The 19,982-nt window shown below is 45.3% G+C and overlaps 1 protein-coding gene across 1 annotated transcript in view; it reads left to right on the forward strand.

Moving 5' to 3' along the window:
* Positions 1-19,982, forward strand: part of LOC124604292 (glutamate receptor ionotropic, delta-2-like) — a 130,022-nt gene that overhangs the window by 76,825 nt on the left and 33,215 nt on the right. Inside the window, exon 5 of the mRNA XM_047136469.1 lies at positions 15,537-15,736. Within this exon, the coding sequence (XP_046992425.1) occupies positions 15,537-15,736 (200 nt within the window). The remainder of the gene's footprint in view (positions 1-15,536; positions 15,737-19,982) is intronic.

Here is a 19,982-nt window from a genome sequence, read left to right on the forward strand (position 1 = left end):
TGAAATTTGCCTCGAAGGAGCCTAAAATCTTCCTCTGCAAAGGTGCAAAAATTGTGGCGCCCACCGACGTCACCTCCACCTTCCTGTCCTCTCCTCGAGATCTGAAACGAGGAGTAATCCGTAACCTTCTGCCAAGGCATGTGGATGTTTGACCTTAAATCATCCCGCACAGACGCGCCAGTATCACAACTAGGTTCTGTTGACCAACAGTCGATTGCGTAGTTAAACGACATTGTACCTAAAAGTCTGAAAGTAATTAACTATAGGCCTACTGTAAGGCATATAAAGACTCATCTGCGAATCTCTGCATCAGGCTCTCTCTATTTCGAAACATGTTTCTAACTACACTCATGCACATAAATTAAGGGTAATGCTGATACATGGTGAAGCATTGCTCTGGTGGGCGGTTTGCGGATTTAAATCACCTCGGGGTATGACCATGCGGTGCATTTGACCTGCGGTCGTCGCATGGTGGCGCTGGCAGCAGTCCACATATGGAGAGGTGTGTTGATACATGTCAGAGTAGAGTGCAGCGAGTAAATGTGCAGACGTTTTCAGACGTGCTAATGATGACGGTGTGTTGAAAATGGCTCAAAGAACACATATTGATGACGTTATGAGGGGTAGAATACTAGGGCGACTAGAGGCTGGTCAAACACAGCAGGTCTTAGGACGGGTCCTCCGCGTGCCACAAAGTGTGATCTCAAGGTTATGGCAACGATTCCAGCAGACAGGAAACGTGTCCAGGGGCTACAGTAATGGACGTCCACAGTGTACAACAGCTCAAGAAGACCGATATCTCACCATCAGTGCTCGAAGACGGCCACGGAATACAGCAGGTAGCCTTGCTCGGGACCGTACCGCAGCCACTGGAACAGTTGTCTCCAGACACACAGTCTATAGACGACTTAAGAGACACGGTTTATTCGTCCGGGGACCTGCAAGGTGCATTCTACTGATCCCTGGCCACAGGAGAGGCTGTAAGGCCTGGTGTCAAGAACACAGTACATGGTCATTGGAACAGTGGTCCCAGGTTATGTTCACGGACGAGTCTAGGTGTAGTCTGAATAGTGATTCTCGCCGGGTTTTCATTTGGCGTGAACCAGGAACCAGATACTAACCCCTTAATGTCCTTAAAAGGGACCTCTATGGAGGTCATGGTTTGATGGTGTGGGGTGGAATTATGATTGGTACATGTACATCCCTGCATGTCTTTGACAGAGGAACTGTAACAGGTCAGGTGTATCGGGACGTCATTTTGCACCAGTATGTCCGCCTTGTGAGGGATGCAGTGGGTCCCACCTTCCTCCTGATGGATAATAACGCACGGCCCCACCGAGCTGCCATCGTGGAGGAGTACCCTGAAACAGAAGAATGTAGTGGCCTGCCTGTTCTCCAGACCTAAACCCCATCGAGCACGTCTGGGATGCTCTCAGTCGACGTATCGTTGCACGTCTTCAAACCCCTAAGACACTTCAGTAGCTCCGACAGCCACTGGTACAAGAATGGGAGGCTATACCGCAGCAGCTGCTCGAGCACCTGATCCAGAATATGCCAACCCGTTGTGCGGCCTGTGTACATGTGTATGGTGATCATATCCCATATTGATGTTGGGGTACATGCGCAGGAAACAGTGGCGTTTTGTAGCACATGTGTTTCAGGTCGGTTTTCTCAACTTGTCACGGATAGCGTGCACTTACAGATCTGTGTCGTGTGTGTTCCGTATGTGCGTATGTCATTAGCGCCATATTTGTGTAGTGCAACGTTGTGTGGCACCACATTCTGCAATTATCCTTAATTTATGAGCTTGAGTGTATATCACCTCTCTGTACACTACTGCATCACCTGCGTACACAGGGGTTACAAATGTTTTCCACCAGGTCATATATGTGTACCATGATCAACAGCGTCATTATCACAGTATCGCCGGATACTAATTTCTCCGTTAAAAACGACCCATCTGTTCACCTTCCGTCTCCGGATTACAGCATCCGTAGCCTAGATGGTTAGTGTGGTAAAACTTAATCTGTACGTAGCTGGCGTAATATTTCTGGCTCTTGTAGCTACCAGCCCTGACTATTGACAAGCCATCCTACGTGCTGTAGCAGGCAGGTGACGTCATTAGAAAATACTGATCAGTCTGTACGGCCAAAGGACGCTAGACGTGTCGTCTGCACACGGCACCACATTTGGATGGGCTCTTTTATGTGGCTGTCGTCGCTCCGGCGGGCGATCCTCTGCTTGATTGTCTACTGGGGTGGTGAATGCGCGCCAGAACGTGTGACTTCATTACTTGTTGTTTGATAAATAAAATGTAATATATGAATTTGCGTAAATTAAGAGATCTCTCACCATCTGAAACATAAGAAAAGTAAGAATAGCCCAGTCACAATATGCAAGTCAGAGGGCAGAATCCCGATGTTATGTAAATCACACCCAAGTGGGTTTATATTGAATCATCACATGGTGTGTAACGCAGTCTTATAATGATCATGATATAAATCCTACATGGGGTGTTTAGCCTTTCAAATAATTTGTTCACTAAATTAAATTCTCAAACTTCCCTTCCAAAAATGGTGATGGGAAAGGATTCTGGTGAGTCTGAATGTTTAACAGATAAATGTCATCATAAAAAATATTACAACAGAATTTTTTTCTTTTAATGAAACACAGAATTGATCATGAATTTGTACAAGGAACAATCAAGTATATGAACGGAAACAAAACATGTAAACAGTCCTTATCTGATAGAGGTGTTTGCAAGACCTTGTACAAGTGACACTGCAAGGAATCTAGTATGCTTCTTTACTATAGGAAGGGGGAGCAAAGACAACAGATGAAATGTATAAAATCGCTAAACAAGAGGGTAATCGGATGCAGTGCCTCGATATCAATTAAAGAGGCAAAGTGTTTCAACTGATGCAATCGCTGAGAAACCTCCTCACCTTGAATTCTGGGCGGCTGAAAAATCAACTGAAACTCTACAGGCCGGAACTGCGCAAGACTCTGTTTGTCTAGATGTTCGGACAAATGAAGCTGCGAATGAAAGTACTCTGAAGCAAGGGCAGCAGGGTACGCGACCGACTCCTTCGGCGGCCAGGAACCAACAACTACTCAAATTATCTTCCCGCCAGCACCCAGTGTGCGACTTCTCCGCTGTGTCAGAACTCGGCCAATCGTGGTCGATTAAGAAAGCTTTCACTAACTATGGATTTGAAACAAAATTCGTATAGACTTCCTGTTACCCGAAATCGAGAGAAGAAGCCACTAGCTACAGAAAGGGACTCCGTCATAATGCCCAGTTACCGGATGTTATTCCCGCATCCTGGCCTTCACTCTGCCTACAAGTTACCGCTCGTCTCCAGCGTGAAATGAACAGAATTTTGATATGCATGCATCCTACTCCCAACCATGTACATGCCGGTACATAGCATCTGATTGCCTTCTTTGTATTTCAGAGTAGTATGGTTGCGAAATGAGATTAATTTGCATTTCTACATATTCAGATTTTAGAAATGCGAGATAGGTTTGTTTGGTGGCCCTTAATAAGTCTATGAACAGGCCAGAGGGCCTGCCGTATTGCAAAATAAATAATTAAATAAAAATATTTTTTTAATATAGCACGTTTTTCAGTCGGATTAAAAATCATAAAATAATTTTCCCTAGCCCCATACAGATTCCGAATCCTACACAGACAGTAATGAAAATGTGTGATTATGAATTGGTAACTGCAATGAAAAACTTTCCAAATTTCATACAAAAACGTGGAGTACATACAGCACATAACTGATGCATGAGTAGTTCATCTCCCGACTATCATCTATTGCATGCATCCCACGTTTGTCGTTTTAAATCTTGTAAGTATTTTCGTAGCTGTCAAAAATTCACATAAACAAATTTTCAGGGCTATTTTCGCGGGGTTAGGAAGCAGTATGCGGCAAGGAGAAATATGGTATCCTTCTTCGTCCGATTTAAATCTTGTTATACAGAGTGTTTCAAATCGAATATCCGGGTCTTAAGGCTTTGTAGTATTTATTAAAGACAAATTACGATTGCAAATAATACATCAAACGAAAGAGCAACGAAACAGTTTGTTTTAGTGTTCAGTGTGAGGACCCTTCGTCACACAGCATACATCGAGTCGATAGGCGAGATCTTCCCAAACCTTGATCTGTGTGTCCGGAGTAATTGGTGCAACACGTGCTTCAATACTATTTCTTAACTCGGGTAGATCAGCTGACAGCGGAGGCACATACACATGATCCTTTATGAATTCCCAAAGCTAGAATGGCATAGCGTCAAATCTGGTGAACGTGGACCAATGCAAAACGAGTTCTGTCATCCAGCCTCTTGCAGACAGTCCCGTAGTCGGCTACAACGTCCTTTAACCAACAGGGCACTGACGTTATGCTAATGCGGCGGCATACCGTCTTGCTATCAAATAAAGATCTGGGGATCAGCTTCCTCCAGTTGAGGGAGCCATAGTTCTAGCACCTCAAGAATACAAACGGCAGTTACACTGCTTTGAAAATGAAAAGCCCAAAAATTTTTCGCCAGGACATGGCACAAAGAAATACGATTAGAACTGTACAATATCGTTGGGATTTGCTGACTACCAGAAGACCACATCACGTGTGTTCACACTTCCACTGAGACGAAGTGTCGATTCATCACTAAAGACGACACGTTCAAAAAATCTTCATCGTCATGAGGTAACATTTCGTTTGCTAAGTCGGCACGTATCGACTCTATGTGAGCTATGTGGTGAATGGTGCTCATATTGAACACTTCTAAGGAAAAGTGTTCGAGACGCTCTTTCATTTGATGTATTATTTACAATCAAAGCGGAATATATGACACAAAACCTTAAAATTTGGATATTAATTTTCAAACAAGTTACACTGCTTTGAAAAGGAAAAGCCCAAAAATTTTTCGCCAGGACAAGGCACAAAGAAATACGATTAGAACTGTACAATATCGTTGGGATTTGCTGACTACCAGAAGACCACATCACGTGTGTTCACACTTCCACTGAGACGAAGTGTCGATTCATCACTAAAGACGACACGTTCCAAAAAATCTTCATCGTCATGAGGTAACATTTCGTTTGCTAAGACGGCACGTATCGACTCTATGTGAGCCATGTGGTGAATGGTGCTCATATTGAACACTCCTAAGGAAAAGTGTTCGAGACGCTCTTTCATTTGACGTATTATTTACAATCAAAGCGGAATATATGATACAAAACCTTAAAATTTGGATATTCATTTTCAAACAACGTGTATTATAAATTTATTTTCATTTAATTAATTATTTTCTGCTATTTAGACTTATGTGTGTTGATTTCTCAGTGGATTTGAAACATTTTGAGGAGATTGTGTTAAATTACAGGTTTATTTCAGTGTCTCTTCACTTGATCGTATCTGAAATAGAAATAATTCAAAAGTCAAGATCGCTTAAATACTGTTTACTGGATAACCGGTTTCAACACACTAAAGGTGCCATCATCGGATCTGCATGTAGAATAACATTTATAAACCACTTGCATAAAAAATGTTAAGCTACATTCAGATCCGATGTTGGCACCTTTAATGTGTTGAAACCGGTTATCCAGTAAACAGTATTTAAGAGACCTTGGCTTCTGAATTATTTCTACAACAGAGTCATCGCCTCACTACACACTATGTGTTCACAGCAAAATATCTGAAATAGACTAGTGGTGTAGTTTTCTTCTAATAATATGTCAGTTTGCTTGGTTGCTAGTTTTGTAGAAATAAAATAAAGAAGCAAGCAAAATTAATTTTATATTTGTAAGATTTTTATTTCAATACTATTTTATACCAGTTGCTTTTCACTTGAATGTGTGTGTCACATCGCGCCCCTCTCTCTCTCTCTCTGACGCTCTCTCCTTTCTTTCCTGCCCTCTCTGTCCATCTCCTCCTCTCCTCTCTGTTCATCTTTTACTTCCCACATTTTTCGCTTTCTCTTTGTCCGTCGTCTTCTTCCTTTCTCTCTGGCCATCTCTCCCTCCTCTCTTTCTCTGTCCATCGCCTTCTCCACCACCTCCCTGTGTCCATCTCTTCCCTTCTCTCTACATATATCTCTTTCTCCTCCCTGTCACCCCATCTCCTCCTCACACACATTTCCTCCTCCCCTCCCTCTTTGGCCATCTGCCCCTCCTTCCACTCTCTATCATTCTCTCCCTGCCCTCTCTCTTTCTCCACATACTCCTTTGCCCTTTCTCTGTCCATCTGCTTCTCCCTTCCCTCTGTTCATCTGCCCCCTCTCTTTGTCCATCTCCTCATATCCCACTATCCTCCCATCTCCTCTCCCCTCCCCCTCAATATTACTGTATCCGCCTTTCTCACTCTCTGTTCATTTCCTCCCCTCTCTTTTTTCATTGCCTCCTATCCTTCTCTCTGATCATTTCCCACTTCACACCTCTCTCCATCTCTTTTCTTTGCCCCCACCCCCTCGTCCTGAACACCTCTCCCATCACCTCTCTCTGCACATCTCCTCCACCCTCTCTTGTCTGTTCTCTCATCCTTCTCTCTGTCTTCCTCATCTCTCTCTCCATCACTCCCTCTTCCTGTATCTCTCTATCCATCTCATCTTTCCACCCCCACCTGTTCATTTCCCCCTCCTCTCTGCCATTGTTCATCTCTGTCCCTGCTCACACGACACTCTCTGGTCATATACTTCCTGAAGCACATTCCGATACTACTCACAGAACATGACAGTCATGCAGGGCAGCCTAGATGTCAGATGTAACCAAATTAAAACACCCCAATCTCTACCCCTGCCAAAACGACCTACAAGAAAGCTGGTTAATACTATGTTGCCATCCAGTTCTGAGCTACATACAAAATTTTAAATCTCTTACTCATTGAGAAGTTAGCTTAAAGTCATATCAAACATTTGTACCAAAGAGAAGACAAAATACATAATAAAAACACTTTCAAAACATTTTATGAGTGCAGTTGTCAGGGAGATGTCAGACTAACTGTTCTCTGTTACATTCCACTGCTTCATGAATGTTGTTTCGAACACATGCTGATAAATGTTTTTGTCATAGATTATATGTGTCTAGTCGAATAGTGTTCTATTTTGTCCCAACATTTTCTGCACTTTTTTCTCTGCAAGTACTGCATTAAGATTCGAAATAGTGGGCATAACAGATATATATGATGTTTCAAAAGGACTCAAACGATTTCATAAAATTATATCTTGCACCTAAACGTATACCAAAACACGTCGTAAATTTCAATTTACATACAGGACTAAAACGTTTCATTGTAAAAATTAGCGCTAATTTTACTAAATATCTTTCACATGCATGCAAATATGACCTTGGGATACTTTTTGCTGTTAGGTTCAGGATCAGACATTTCATTTACCTTTCAGAAATATTTTATGTGCTCTCAATGAGGCGCTCAACAAACATCCAGAAAGTAGCTAAAGTCTTTCTGTATCTTTGTAGCGTGGCTAGAGTTATTAAGTTGATGTCTGTTGTTATGCAGCCTTGCAGTCGCTCAAAGTTGTTGCAAGTGGAGGCACATACACTTAGTTACACAAACCCAACGAAAAATTTACAAGCGCTGACATCAGGCGGCCTTGTGGACCAATGGAGTGATGTGAGATCCATAGGCCACTTGCACAGTAGATGCAGTGCTGTACACCCTGCTAAAAATTATTCCGCACGATTGTAACTGAATTGCACTTTTTGAAATGGAGAGCTCAGTATGCCGTTTGTTGCTGTGTTATCACCATCTCGCCATGAACCACGCTGAGTAATACACGACGGGCAAGCGAGCTAGTTGTACCAGGGAGGCATATTCAGGAAACCAAATAACCTGCAACTTACAACTGGTGCTAAGGTGAACTTTTAGTTTCGATGCATAAGTTAAAACTGATCCAAATTTCTATTTCCTTCCACGTACGAGGTGATGAAACGATTGAAGAAATGTTTGACCAGATAAAAGAAATTAATAAGTTAGTTAAGGGAGACGAAAATTTAATTGTGATGCAGGAGTGGAATTCGATAGTAGAGGAAAATGAAGGGAAGGAAAAATAATATTTGAATGTGGACTGGGAGAAACGAACAAAAGAGCAAACTGTCTACTAGAACTCTGCACAGAGCATGATTTAATCATGGCAGATCGTTTAAGAATCATGAAAGAGGGATGTATATGTGAAACAGACATGGAGACACAAGAAGGTTTCAGTTTGATTATATAAAGGTAAGACAGAGGTTTCGGAACCAGATTTTAAATTGTAAGACATTTGCAGGAGTATATGTGGACTCTGTACACAATGGATTGGTTGTGAACTGTAGATTAAAGCTGAGGAAATAGTAAAAAGGTACGAAATTAAGGAGAACGGACTTGTATAGGTTAACAGAATCTGAAGTTGTTGAAATTTCAGAGGGAGCATTACGCAACGGATGACTATAACAGGGGAAAGGAAGACAGTAGAAGACGAATGGGTAGCTTCAAGACATGAAATAGTAAAGGCAACATAGGATCCAATAGGTAAAAGGACAAGGCCTAGCAGAAATCGTTGGATAACACAAGAGATAATTGGTGAAACGAAAAAATTTAAAAATGGAGCAAATGAAACATATTAAAGGGAATACAAACATCTAAAGAATAAGGCTGGCAGGAAGTACAAAATGGCTAAACACGAACGGCTAGAGGACAAATGTAAGGACTTAGGAGCATATTTCGCTAGGGGAAAGACAGGATCGCCAACAGAAAAATGAAAGAGGCCTTCGGAGAGAAGAGAAGCAGCTGCATGAACGTCAAGACCTCAAAAGGAAAACCAGTCCAAAACAAAAAAAGTGAAAGCTGAAAGCTGAAAGAAGTATGTGGTGTCACCGCCAGACACCACACTTGCTAGGTGGTAGCTTAAATCGGCCGCGGTCCATTTAGTACATGTCGGACCCGCGTGTCGCCACTGTGTGATCGCAGACCGAGCGCCACCTCAAGGCAGGTCTCGAGATATGGGCTAGCACTCGCCCCAGTTGTACGACGACTTTGCTAGTGACTACACTGACGAAGCCTTTCTCTCATTTGCCGAGAGACTGTTAGAATAGCCTTCAGCTAACTCCATGGCTATGACCTAGCAAGGCGCCATTAACCGTATCTGAAGAGAGTCTTATTTGTATTATCAACAGCGATGTACCACAACATGGAATAAAGTTAAGTATTTGAGGAGCTGCATACTTTTCTTATTAGAATTCACTACTTATCCTGTTCTAGAATTCACGCCCGTCTGCATTAGATAGCTTCCATTTCGGCCTCCTCTATCTACAAGGTGTCGGCACATTTACCAACACATCATTGGCGCCGAGTATTGGTGACGTGCCCACGTTGCAGTCATTTTGATAGTAACTTGCACTGATTTACTTGTGTCATGGCTTCGCCAGATGTACTGCCTGAATTTTATCGCTTGCAGAATCACCAGACGCAGGCGTTATTGGATGCCCTTGGACAGCTCGTCCAGCGTCAACGTGCACTGCAACACGATGCGGCAGCCGCCGCTTCACCGCTACCGCAGCCACAACTCGCAGTTGCACTGCCTTTTAGGCACTACGACCCGGCGCACGAATCCTGGACGGAATGGTCACGCCAGTTTGGATTTCATCTCGCCGCCTACAGAATTCAAGGTAACGAGCGGCAGCCTCATTTATTGTCGTGTGTAGGGGTGCAAACGTACCGTGTGATAGTGAAATTGTTTCCCCGACGCGACGTCGCAACTCTGTCCTACGAAGAAATTTTGTCGGCATTGGACGCCTATTTCAAAGAAACAGTTAATGTAGTTGCAAAGAGGTATACTTTCTTTCGTACAAAACGTACGGCCGGTCAAACTAATCGGGAGTGGGTTGCAACTTTGCAAGGCCTTACTAGGGATTGTGCGTTTGAATGTGACTGTGGCCTTCCTTATTCAGATACTATGGTGCGTGATGCAATTGCACAGAACGTTTCTGATGTTCGCATACGGGAGCAAATTTTGAAACTAGTTAATCCCTCCCTTCAACAAGTGATAGACATATTGGTTAGGCAAGACACACTTGACTGTGCTCAGGACTCATTTGCAACTTCGCCAGCCGTGTGTAACATTAACCGGCCTGCCGGGCGCGCTGCGCGGCCCGGTCAACTGCCCTCGCGCACACCAATGCAGCTGCCGCCACGCTCTAAACCAGGTGTGCCGCGCCAGCACACAAATGCAGTGAAATCATGCCCGTGGTGTGCTACTAGACATTCGCGTGCAAATTGCCCTTCACGCCAAGCTATTTGCTTTTTCTGTAATAAGGAAGGACATGTTCAAAGTGTTTGCCAGAAAAGGCTCAGATCAGACACTCTTAATCATTCCAGGCCCTTTGCTTCGCGCCGGAATCGAACCAAGGACACTCAGGCTCGTGGACCTTCGCCCATGGACATTCATGTAATTAATTCCACTTTGTCCAGTGGCACTTTCTCTAACAGTGATTGTGTTCGTCCCACAAATACTGTGCGTCGACGTCGCCGGAAATCGCGTCGATTCGCAAGTGATTCTGTACAAGTGTCTGTTCAAATTGCACAAAACAGTCGCTCTTGTCGCCAGCAGGACAATACACTTTTTGTAGATTTGGACTTTAATGGCAAGGTCATACCATTCCAGCTCGATACCGGAGCTGCAGTTTCATTGCTCAATCACGACACGTACAAACAACTGGGCAAACCTCCGTTGCGTGCCGCAAATGTTCAGTTAAAAAGTTATTCAGGACAGCAGATCCCTGTGTTAGGACAGTGCACTCTTCTTGCAACATACAAGGGACAAACAAAACTTGTGTCATTTTACGTTCTTCGTTCTTCTACTTCAGTGAACTTGTTTGGTTTAGATTTATTTCAGTTGTTTAACTTGTCTATTGTAAACCAGGTCCTATCAGTGAATCAGACTGTGCCTTCAGACAGTGTTTCTAGTCTGTGTGAAGAATTTGCAGACATTTCTGCGCCGGGCCTTGGTTGCGCTAAGAACTATGAAGCATATTTGGAACTGAAAGTCAACGCGCAACCGAAGTTTTTCAGAGCGCGCAATGTTCCTCACGCATTGCGTGTTGAGGTCGCAAGAACATCACACGATTTAGCATCACAAAGTGCGCAATGCCTCTTCCATTTTAGCTCCGCTTCATCGCTTACGCCGTACAGGTGTTCCGTTTCTCTGGACAACGGAATGCGAACGCGCCTTTCGCCAGTTGAAATCGGTGTTGCTTTCAAATACTTGTCTTACGCCATTCGATCCCCAGAAACCCCTTTTGTTGATGGTAGATGCATCGGATTTCGGGATCGGTGCTGTGCTTGCGCACAACGTTGGCTCGCATGATCGCCCTATTGCCTTTGCGTCCAAATTGCTCTCGTCTGCGCAAAGAAATTACTCACAGATAGAGAAAGAAGCTTTGGCTCTCGTCTTTGGTGTTACAAAGTTCCATGATCTCTTGTATGGTCGTCACTTTACCATCATCACAGACCACTAACCTTTGACATCGCTTTTTCATCCGAACAAGCCTGTACCTCCGCGTACAGCGCAGAAATTCATTCACTGGTCTATTTTCCTCTCGCAGTACCGCTACGATATCTTGTATCGGTCCACTGCTAAGCACGGAAACGCCGATGCGTTGTCCCGTTTGTCTGTTGCTGAGGATAGAGCATTCGATTCTTCCGAACTTGCATGCATGCTCATTGATGCAGAAACTGATGAAGTGGTCGAATCGTTTCCGATTGATTTTCGTCGTGTAGCTACAGCCACAGCTGCTGACCCTGTCCTTGCTACCGTTTTGCGTTTTGTTGCTACGCAATGGCCTTTGTCAAAGTCTCGGATCGAGGATCGCCGATTTTTTGCTCACAAGGAGAGACTTTTTGTATGACGTGGTGTTTTGTTGTTGCGTTCTGATAATGATCATTCCAGAGTCGTGGTCCCACGTTCGTTACAGTCCTCTGTTTTACGGCTTCTTCACCAAGGACATTGGGGTATAGTGAGAACGAAACAACTTGTTCGTCAGCACTGTACTTGGTTCGGAATCGATGCTGCGATTACGAATATGTGTTCTTCTTGCATGGCGTGTGCCGAACAACAATCCACACCGCCGCGGAAAGTCTTTGCATGGCCAAAAGCCACTTCCCCTTGGCAACGCTTGCACATCGATTTTGCTGGTCCATTCTGGAATGCTCGATGGCTGGTTCTGGTAGATGCCTTCAGTAATTTTCCTTTTGTTGTCCGGATGTCTTCCACGACGTCCTCCGCCACCATCCAAGCGTTGTCTGCTATCTTTTGCATTGAAGGTCTTCCGCAGACTATTGTTTCCGACAATGGCCCACAATTCACATCTGCAGAATTTCAGTCCTTCTGCCAGGCCAATGGTATTCAACATCTGACATCCGCACCGTTTTCGCCTCAGTCAAACGGTGCCGCTGAACGATTGGTCCGGACTTTCAAGTCACAGATGTTGAAGTTGAAAGAGTCGCATTCTCGGGAGGACGCCTTGTTGCTCTTTTTGTCTTCGTATCGCTCTCAGCCCCGAGATGGTCGCTCGCCGGCTGAGTTGCTCCACGGTCGTCCTCATCGAACCTTGATGTCTTTGCTGCACCCGCCTCATCAGGTTCCTGTGCAGCGGCAGACTCCTGCTTTTGCTCCAGGCGACGTTGTATTTTATGGCAACTATCGCGGTTCACGGCGTTGGCTCGCAGGGCGCATTCTTCGCTGCCTCGGCCGCGCGATGTATTTGGTTTTGGGGGCCTCTGGTGAGGTGCGTCGGCATCTCAATCAGCTGCGCCTCTGTCGTCGTACGGGTTCTGCCGCTATCCGTCTGCTTTCAGCGACGGTGCCGTCCGGTCAGCGCCCTGGGGACCCATCTATTGGCTCGCCTCATCCCCAGGTGTTACCGACGATGCCTTCCATTTTGCCCCATGGCGACGCGCCGCCGCAGCCGCCACCGCCGCCGCCTGTTCTCCCGCCGGCGCCGCCCGCATTCGACGCTTCGCTGCAGCCGCCAAGCGCCTCCCTGGGTCACGCGCCGCCGATCGCTTCCAGTGACCAGCTGTCCTCCGCCATGGAACTCTTGCCCGCTCCGGACCACATGGCGTCATCGCGCGTCGGCTACCCCGACGCAATGGAGGTCGACCCTTCTGCCCCTCCTGACTCTTTACGGGCGCATACACTTCATGTTCACGTGCAGCCTGGACCAGGTTTTCAGGCGTTTCCTAGCTCCCCTCGGACCGAATGGCCGGGTGCGGGTGGCACAGCCTCGCCTGTTGTTAGACTCCCCACCTCATCGCATACGTCAACATGGGGTCCTCCCCACGGCGGGCGGAAGCCTTATAATACGACCGTTCGCCGATTTGCGGGGGAGGAATGTGGTGTCACCGCCAGACACCACACTTGCTAGGTGGTAGCTTAAATCGGCCGCGGTCCATTTAATACATGTCGGACCCGCGTGTCGCCACTGTGTGATCGCAGACCGAGCGCCACCTCAAGGCAGGTCTCGAGATACGGGCTAGCACTCGCCCCAGTTGTACGACGACTTTGCTAGCGACTACACTGACGAAGCCTTTCTCTCATTTGCCGAGAGACTGTTAGAATAGCCTTCAGCTAACTCCATGGCTACGACCTAGCAAGGCGCCATTAACCGTATCTGAAGAGAGTCTTATTTGTATTATCAACAGCGATGTACCACAACATGGAATAAAGTTAAGTATTTGAGGAGCTGCATACTTTTCTTATTAGAATTCACTACTTATCCTGTTCCAGAATTCACGCCCGTCTGCGTTAGATAGCTTCCATTTCGGCCTCCTCTATCTACAAGGTGTTGGCACATTTACCAACACATCAAAGTATATAGAGGGTCTACGCAAGGGAGATGAAAGCGATTTTATAGAAAGGAAAGAGGACGTAGATGAGGATGAGATTGGCGATATGACACTGCGTGATGAATTTGACAGAGCACTGAAAGACCTAAGTCGAAACAAAGCCCTGCGAGTAGACGACATTCCATCGGAACTACTGATGGCCTTGGGAGAGCCAGCCATGACAAAATCGTTCCATCTTGTGCGCAAGTTGTATGAGTCAGGCGAAATACCCTTAGACTTCAGGAATAATGTAATTCCAGAGAAAGTAGATGCCGTTATGTGTGGAATTACCGAACTATCTGTTTAATAAGACATGGTTGCAAAATAGTAACAGGACTTCTTTACGGAAGTATGGAAAGACTGTTAGAATCCGATCTCTGGGATGTCAATTTGGAATTCGGAGAAATGTAGGAAGACGAGAAGCGATACTGATCCTACGATTTACTTTACGAGATAGGTATAAGGAAAGACAAACTTACGTTTATAGCATTTGTAGAAGTAGAAAATGTTTTTGATACTGTTGACTGGCATATTCTCTTTGAACCTCTGAAGGTAGGATTAAAATACAGGCAGCGGATGCGAATTTGCAACTTGTGCAGAGATCAGGTGGGAGTTACACAAGTCGAGGGCATGAAAGGAAAGCAGTGGTTGAGAAGGGAGTGAGACACGATTGTAGCCTATCCTCAAAGAAAAATTTGGAGTAGGAATTAAACTTCAGGAAGAGGAAACAAAAACTTTGATGTTTGCTGATGACATTTTAATACCGTCAGGGACAGCAAATGACTTGGAAGAGCAGACAAACGCAATGGTCAGAGTCTTTGAAGGAGGACATTAGATGAACATCACCAAAAGTAACACAAAGATAATGGAATCTGATAGGATCAAATTAGGTGATGCTGGTGGAACTAGATTACAAAATGAGACAGTTGAAGTAGTAGTAGAGTTTTGCTATTTGGGCAGCAACTCATGACGACCGAAGTAGGGAGCATATGAAATGTAGACTGGCAAGGCAAGCGTAACTAAAAAAGAGAGATTTGTTAACATCGCAAATAGATGTAAGTGTTAGGAAGTCTTTTCTGAAGTTATTTGTCCGCAGTGTAGCCATGTAAGGAAGTGAAACGGTTTAGACAAAAAGAGAATAGAAGCTTTTGGAATTTGCTGCTACAGAAGAGTGCTGAAGATTAAATGGCTATATCACGTAACTAATGAGGAAGTAGTGAATATAACTGATGAGAAAAAAGATTTGAGCGCAACCTTATTATAAGAAGGGATCGGCTTATAGGACACATTCTGAGACATCAAGGGATCACTAGTTTAGTATTGGAGGGAGTGTGGGCGTAAAAATCGTAGAGGGCGATCAAGAGATGACAACAGTAAGCAGATTCAGAAGGATATAGGATACAGTAGTTATTTAGAGATGAGGATGCTTGCTCAGGATAAAGTAGCATGGACAGCTGCACGAAACCAGTCTTCAAACTGAAACCACCGCAACAACAACAAAGAGGTTTAATTGTGAAAATATTTGTAAACACCCCGTATGTTCAATTAGTTTTCTTTTGGCAAGAAGAACCAGCAATAGGAAACTAATGATTTGTTCCGTACTGCGACGCAAGGTGGTACCTCCATGGGACATGCATTGTGGGTATGTTTCAGTTCGAAAATCATGTTCCGGCACCCGAAGACCGTGGGGATATACGGGGCGCTGTTCAAGCCATTCAGAGCGTCGCTGTGGGCGTGCTGCGGCCTGACCTTCCTGCTGGTGCTGCTGGCTGCCAGACTGGTCAACTGGGTGCACAGCGACGGCAGCTGGAGCTGCGCCATCCTCTTCGTCTTCTCTGCCATCACTCTGCAGAGTGAGTAGATACGCCCTCTACAGCCGCTCACCGGCGTCAGCAGAGTCCTGCAGGCATAAAAACATAAGACTGTTTCTCATCACGTGCAGACTTCGTTTCCAAACTGCTTCCACACCAAAGCACTGTAACTTGTTACCGCTCCAAGAGCACTGTCACTGGACAATATTACCAGAGCACGTATACCTCTATATCTTCGACCTGCCCCTTGGCAACAACATCCGAAGATCCACCGATCTATCAAGAACAGATGTCTCTTACCTGCCACAAGCTTAATCGGATATCGAATCATTCCTCCCCTCCTTAAAGAAAACATAGGGGCGGGGGGGGGGGGGGGAGTAGGCCTTCAGGGAGAATCTTTTTAACCAGTCGCCAGGCTCACATCGTCCTGACTCCCTGAGTTGGCTCAGATGAGTTCTCACCACCTTATTATTGGCGTGATCCTGAATCAGATAACTTCTGGAAGATAGTCGCTTAATAATCTCGCAAGGCACAAGGGATAGCATTTTGCTGGTTAGCCCCTCTTTCCCTTACCCTGAGGCCAGGAATTTTTTAAGGAAACTTCATCCTCCATTTGCAAGTTAACGGGACGCCTGTCCTTACTGTACTGGTCTGCTACTCTCCAGTGCGCCAGCCAAATGTTCTTCCTTGCGGCATCCCATTTCCTCCAAATGATCTCGTAATTGTTAACTTCAGGTAAAAGATCGTTTATTGACCATAAATCTGATAACAGAGAGTTGCCTTCGCGTTACGAGGGTGACTGTGACAAGTTTTTGTCGAACGTCGTCACAGGCGATGAAATACGTGTGTACCACTCCGAGTCGGAAACAAAACGTCAATCCATGGAGTGCCGCACCACCTCTCCTCCGAAGAAAAAGTTCAAAGCCAGCCGGTGAAGTCATGGCAACTCTGGAGGGGTTATTGTGATGTCCTCCCTCTTGGTAGAAAGGTCAACTCTGAAGCTTATTGGGCTTTCCTCAGGAATTTGGATAAACGACTTCAGTTGTTCGTCGACACAAAAATGCAAACGAACTTCTTCTCCATGACAACGCAAGGCCTCAAACAAGTCTGCACACCCGATAGGAGCACACGGAATTTCAATAGACTGTTCCTCCTCATCCACCCTAAGGCACGGATCTCGTTCCCGTCGACTTCCATCTGTTCAGCCCAATGAAGGAATCACTCTGCGGGAAGCAGTACGTGGATAACAAGGGAGGTTATTGATTCAGCAACACGTTGGCTCCACCGTCGAGCAGTAGAGTGATACCACGTGGGCATACAGGTCATCCCAGAAAGATGTCGTAAGGCCGTCGCATTGAATGGCGATTCTGTTAAAAAATAGGGGTTTGTAGCCAAAAGAGTGGGGAATAATATGATGTATTGGAATTTTGAATAAAGCCAACCTACTCTCATAAGAAAAATGTTTTGCATTAGTTATTGAACGGCCATCGTAAGTCAGCACACGCTAAATGTGCCGAAGGCGCCATACAATTGGACACACCCTGTTGGTTTAGCGTTAGCACAAAGGACCCGTTAAAAAACGAAGTCAGACGCATTGAATCTATGAGAAATACTATTAAAAATGGGATCGGAAAATTTTCTTAACTCAAACTGAACTGAAAAAGAACGAATTGGTAATCTGGACTGCAATATATCACATTCTGATACACCATTCACCCTGATTGGTATGTTCACAGCCAATCGCTGTGGCCGCGCGGTTCTATTCGCTTCAGTCCGGAGACCGCGCTGCTGCTACGGTGGCAGGTTCGAATCCTGCCTCGGACATGGATGTGTGTGATGTCCTTTAGGTTAGTTAGGTTTAAGTAGTTTCTATGTCTGAATGGTTCATTCGTGCACTTTCGTGAGCAGAGCATTGGTAGTTCAAAGATGCTTGTGTTGCTTGATTGCCTGGGACAAATGTTTGGCAAAGAGGGAGCTCAAGTCAGAGATACTTCTGTAGGGGAGAGTGGTGAGTTTGTATGTGCGTACAGGTTTGGTGGGCTCAACTACCCAGCCCCTCCGGCTAGCTCAAAGAAACAATTAGGGGACTCTCCGTCATTTTTGACTTTATGGTTCCGACTTGATAAGGGAATGGACGGACTCTGTGTTCGTCTCAAAATGGTTCAAATGGCTGTAATCACTGTGAGACTTAACATCTGAGGTCATGGAATGAGACTACCATGAAAACAGCATTCTCACTGCGGACAACGATAAGGTCGTTGGAATGGCCTATTGCAAGTGGATGACCTTGTACTGTAGGATAGAGATACGTAATAAATTTATACGTCAAATCACAAGCCCAGGAGTGAACAAAGTTACTGTTTCCAGAACGAGATTTTCACTCTGCAGCGGAGTGTGCGCTGATATGAAACTTCCTGGCAGATTAAAACTGTGTGCCAGACCGAGAATTGAACTAGGGACCTTTGCCTTTCGCGGGCAAGTGCTCTACCACCGAGCTACCCAAGCACAACTTACGCCCCGTCCTCACAGCTTTACTTCTGCCAGTACCTCGTCTCCTACCTTCCAAACTTTACAAAAGCTCTCCTGCGAACCCTGCAGAACTTGCGCTCCTGAAAGAAAGGATATTGCGGAGACATGGCTTAGCGACAGCCTTGGGGATATTTCCAGAACGAGATTTTCACTCTGCAGCGGAGTGGTCCCGAGTTCGAGTCTCGGTCCGGCAAACAGTTTTAATCTGCCAGGAAGTTTCAAAGTTACTGGTAACCACCTTATAGATCTCATGAAGCCTCCAGACATGTAACTATGAAGAGCTATTACGTACTTCTTGGCTAAAGATTATCAGGCTGGAGGCTACAATACACAATTAATAGAGTGGATCGTGTGTTTGGTACCGTGCAAGACTGTTTCAGCGATTATGAACTACAGCAAAAGTCATTTAGGCATTTACAATGTCTCCATTGTGCTCTGTGCCAGCTACATCCAAGTGGTGTCATCTAACGGATAACTTGCAGAACAGCAACACTTTATCTGCATTGGAAGTTTATTAATTATGTTCTGTTTGTATATATTTTTAATTATATACTGTCGCCGAAGTGGCCGTGCGGTTCTAGGCGCTACAGTCTCGGGCCGAGCGACCGCTACGGTCGCAGGTTCGAATCCTGCCACGGGCATGGATGTGTGTGATGTCCATAGGTTAGTTAGGTTTAATTAGTTCTAAGTTCTAGGCGACTGATGACCTCAGAAGTTAAGTCGCATAGTGCTCAGAGCCATTTGAACCATTTTGAATTATATACTATGCGCAGATTCTTAATTGACTCCAACAAAGGCAACGTAGATATTACTCAGAAGAAATATATTAAAGCATGAGAAACATATTTCTCTCAGTGCAGAGCACTGTTCACTACAATAGCGTCAGTTAAGGATATCGCCAAATTAGTACTGGCACCCACAAACAATACTGACCACGACAGCAGGTATGTGTGGAAGGTCACAGCTGCTGTTGTAACTGAACCTTCAGGGACGCCGAATTCGTGAGCCACCCAACAGTCCACATCTCATCGCTGCTAGGTGCGGTAGCTCATGCCTATCACCGCTGAATCGTTCAGGGTAGGCGACAGCTCCATCTGCCATCCTGCGGGCTCCCCCCATCAAAGTCCACTGATTGTAAAATGTTTGAGAACTTATTGCTTATAAATCAATTTCTTTTTTCCAAGCACTGCTGGATATTCCTTGTAAGTAAATTAGTACACTGCAGAAACATATTTTTCCCCTCACTCAACGGGAAGGAATGGAATGAGAGTCCGTTCGTCCGACTTGTTATGGCTGGGGGCCTGGTACATGCTATTGAATCAAAGCTGGCCGGCCGTGGTGGCCGAGCGGTTCTAGGTGCTTCAGTCTGGAACCGCGCGACCACTACGGTCGCAGGTTCGAATCCTGCCTCGGGCGTGGATGTGTGTGATGTCCATAGGTTACTTAGGTTTAAGTAGTTGTAAGTTATAGGGGACTGATGACAGATGTTGCTCAGAGCCATCTGAACCACTTTTTTTAATCAAGACTGGGAGACATCGTAGTTGTTTACGCTTTCTGAAACTATCAGAAACGTCATCATTCCAAGAGGATTTCACTAGTGTGTCAATAATATATTTTTTTCCTGGGGGGGGGGGGGGGAGGTGAGGGTGGTCGGAAAGAAAATTTGCTAATGGAATGGAGAGGCCTAACTGGTGATTGTATAGACGTGTAGAGCACTAATGTCTCGAGCGGGTATATATTAAGTAGATGAAAGTTTAGC

Source organism: Schistocerca americana, chromosome 1 (genome assembly GCF_021461395.2).
Source record: "Schistocerca americana isolate TAMUIC-IGC-003095 chromosome 1, iqSchAmer2.1, whole genome shotgun sequence".
NCBI lineage: Eukaryota > Metazoa > Arthropoda > Insecta > Orthoptera > Acrididae > Schistocerca > Schistocerca americana.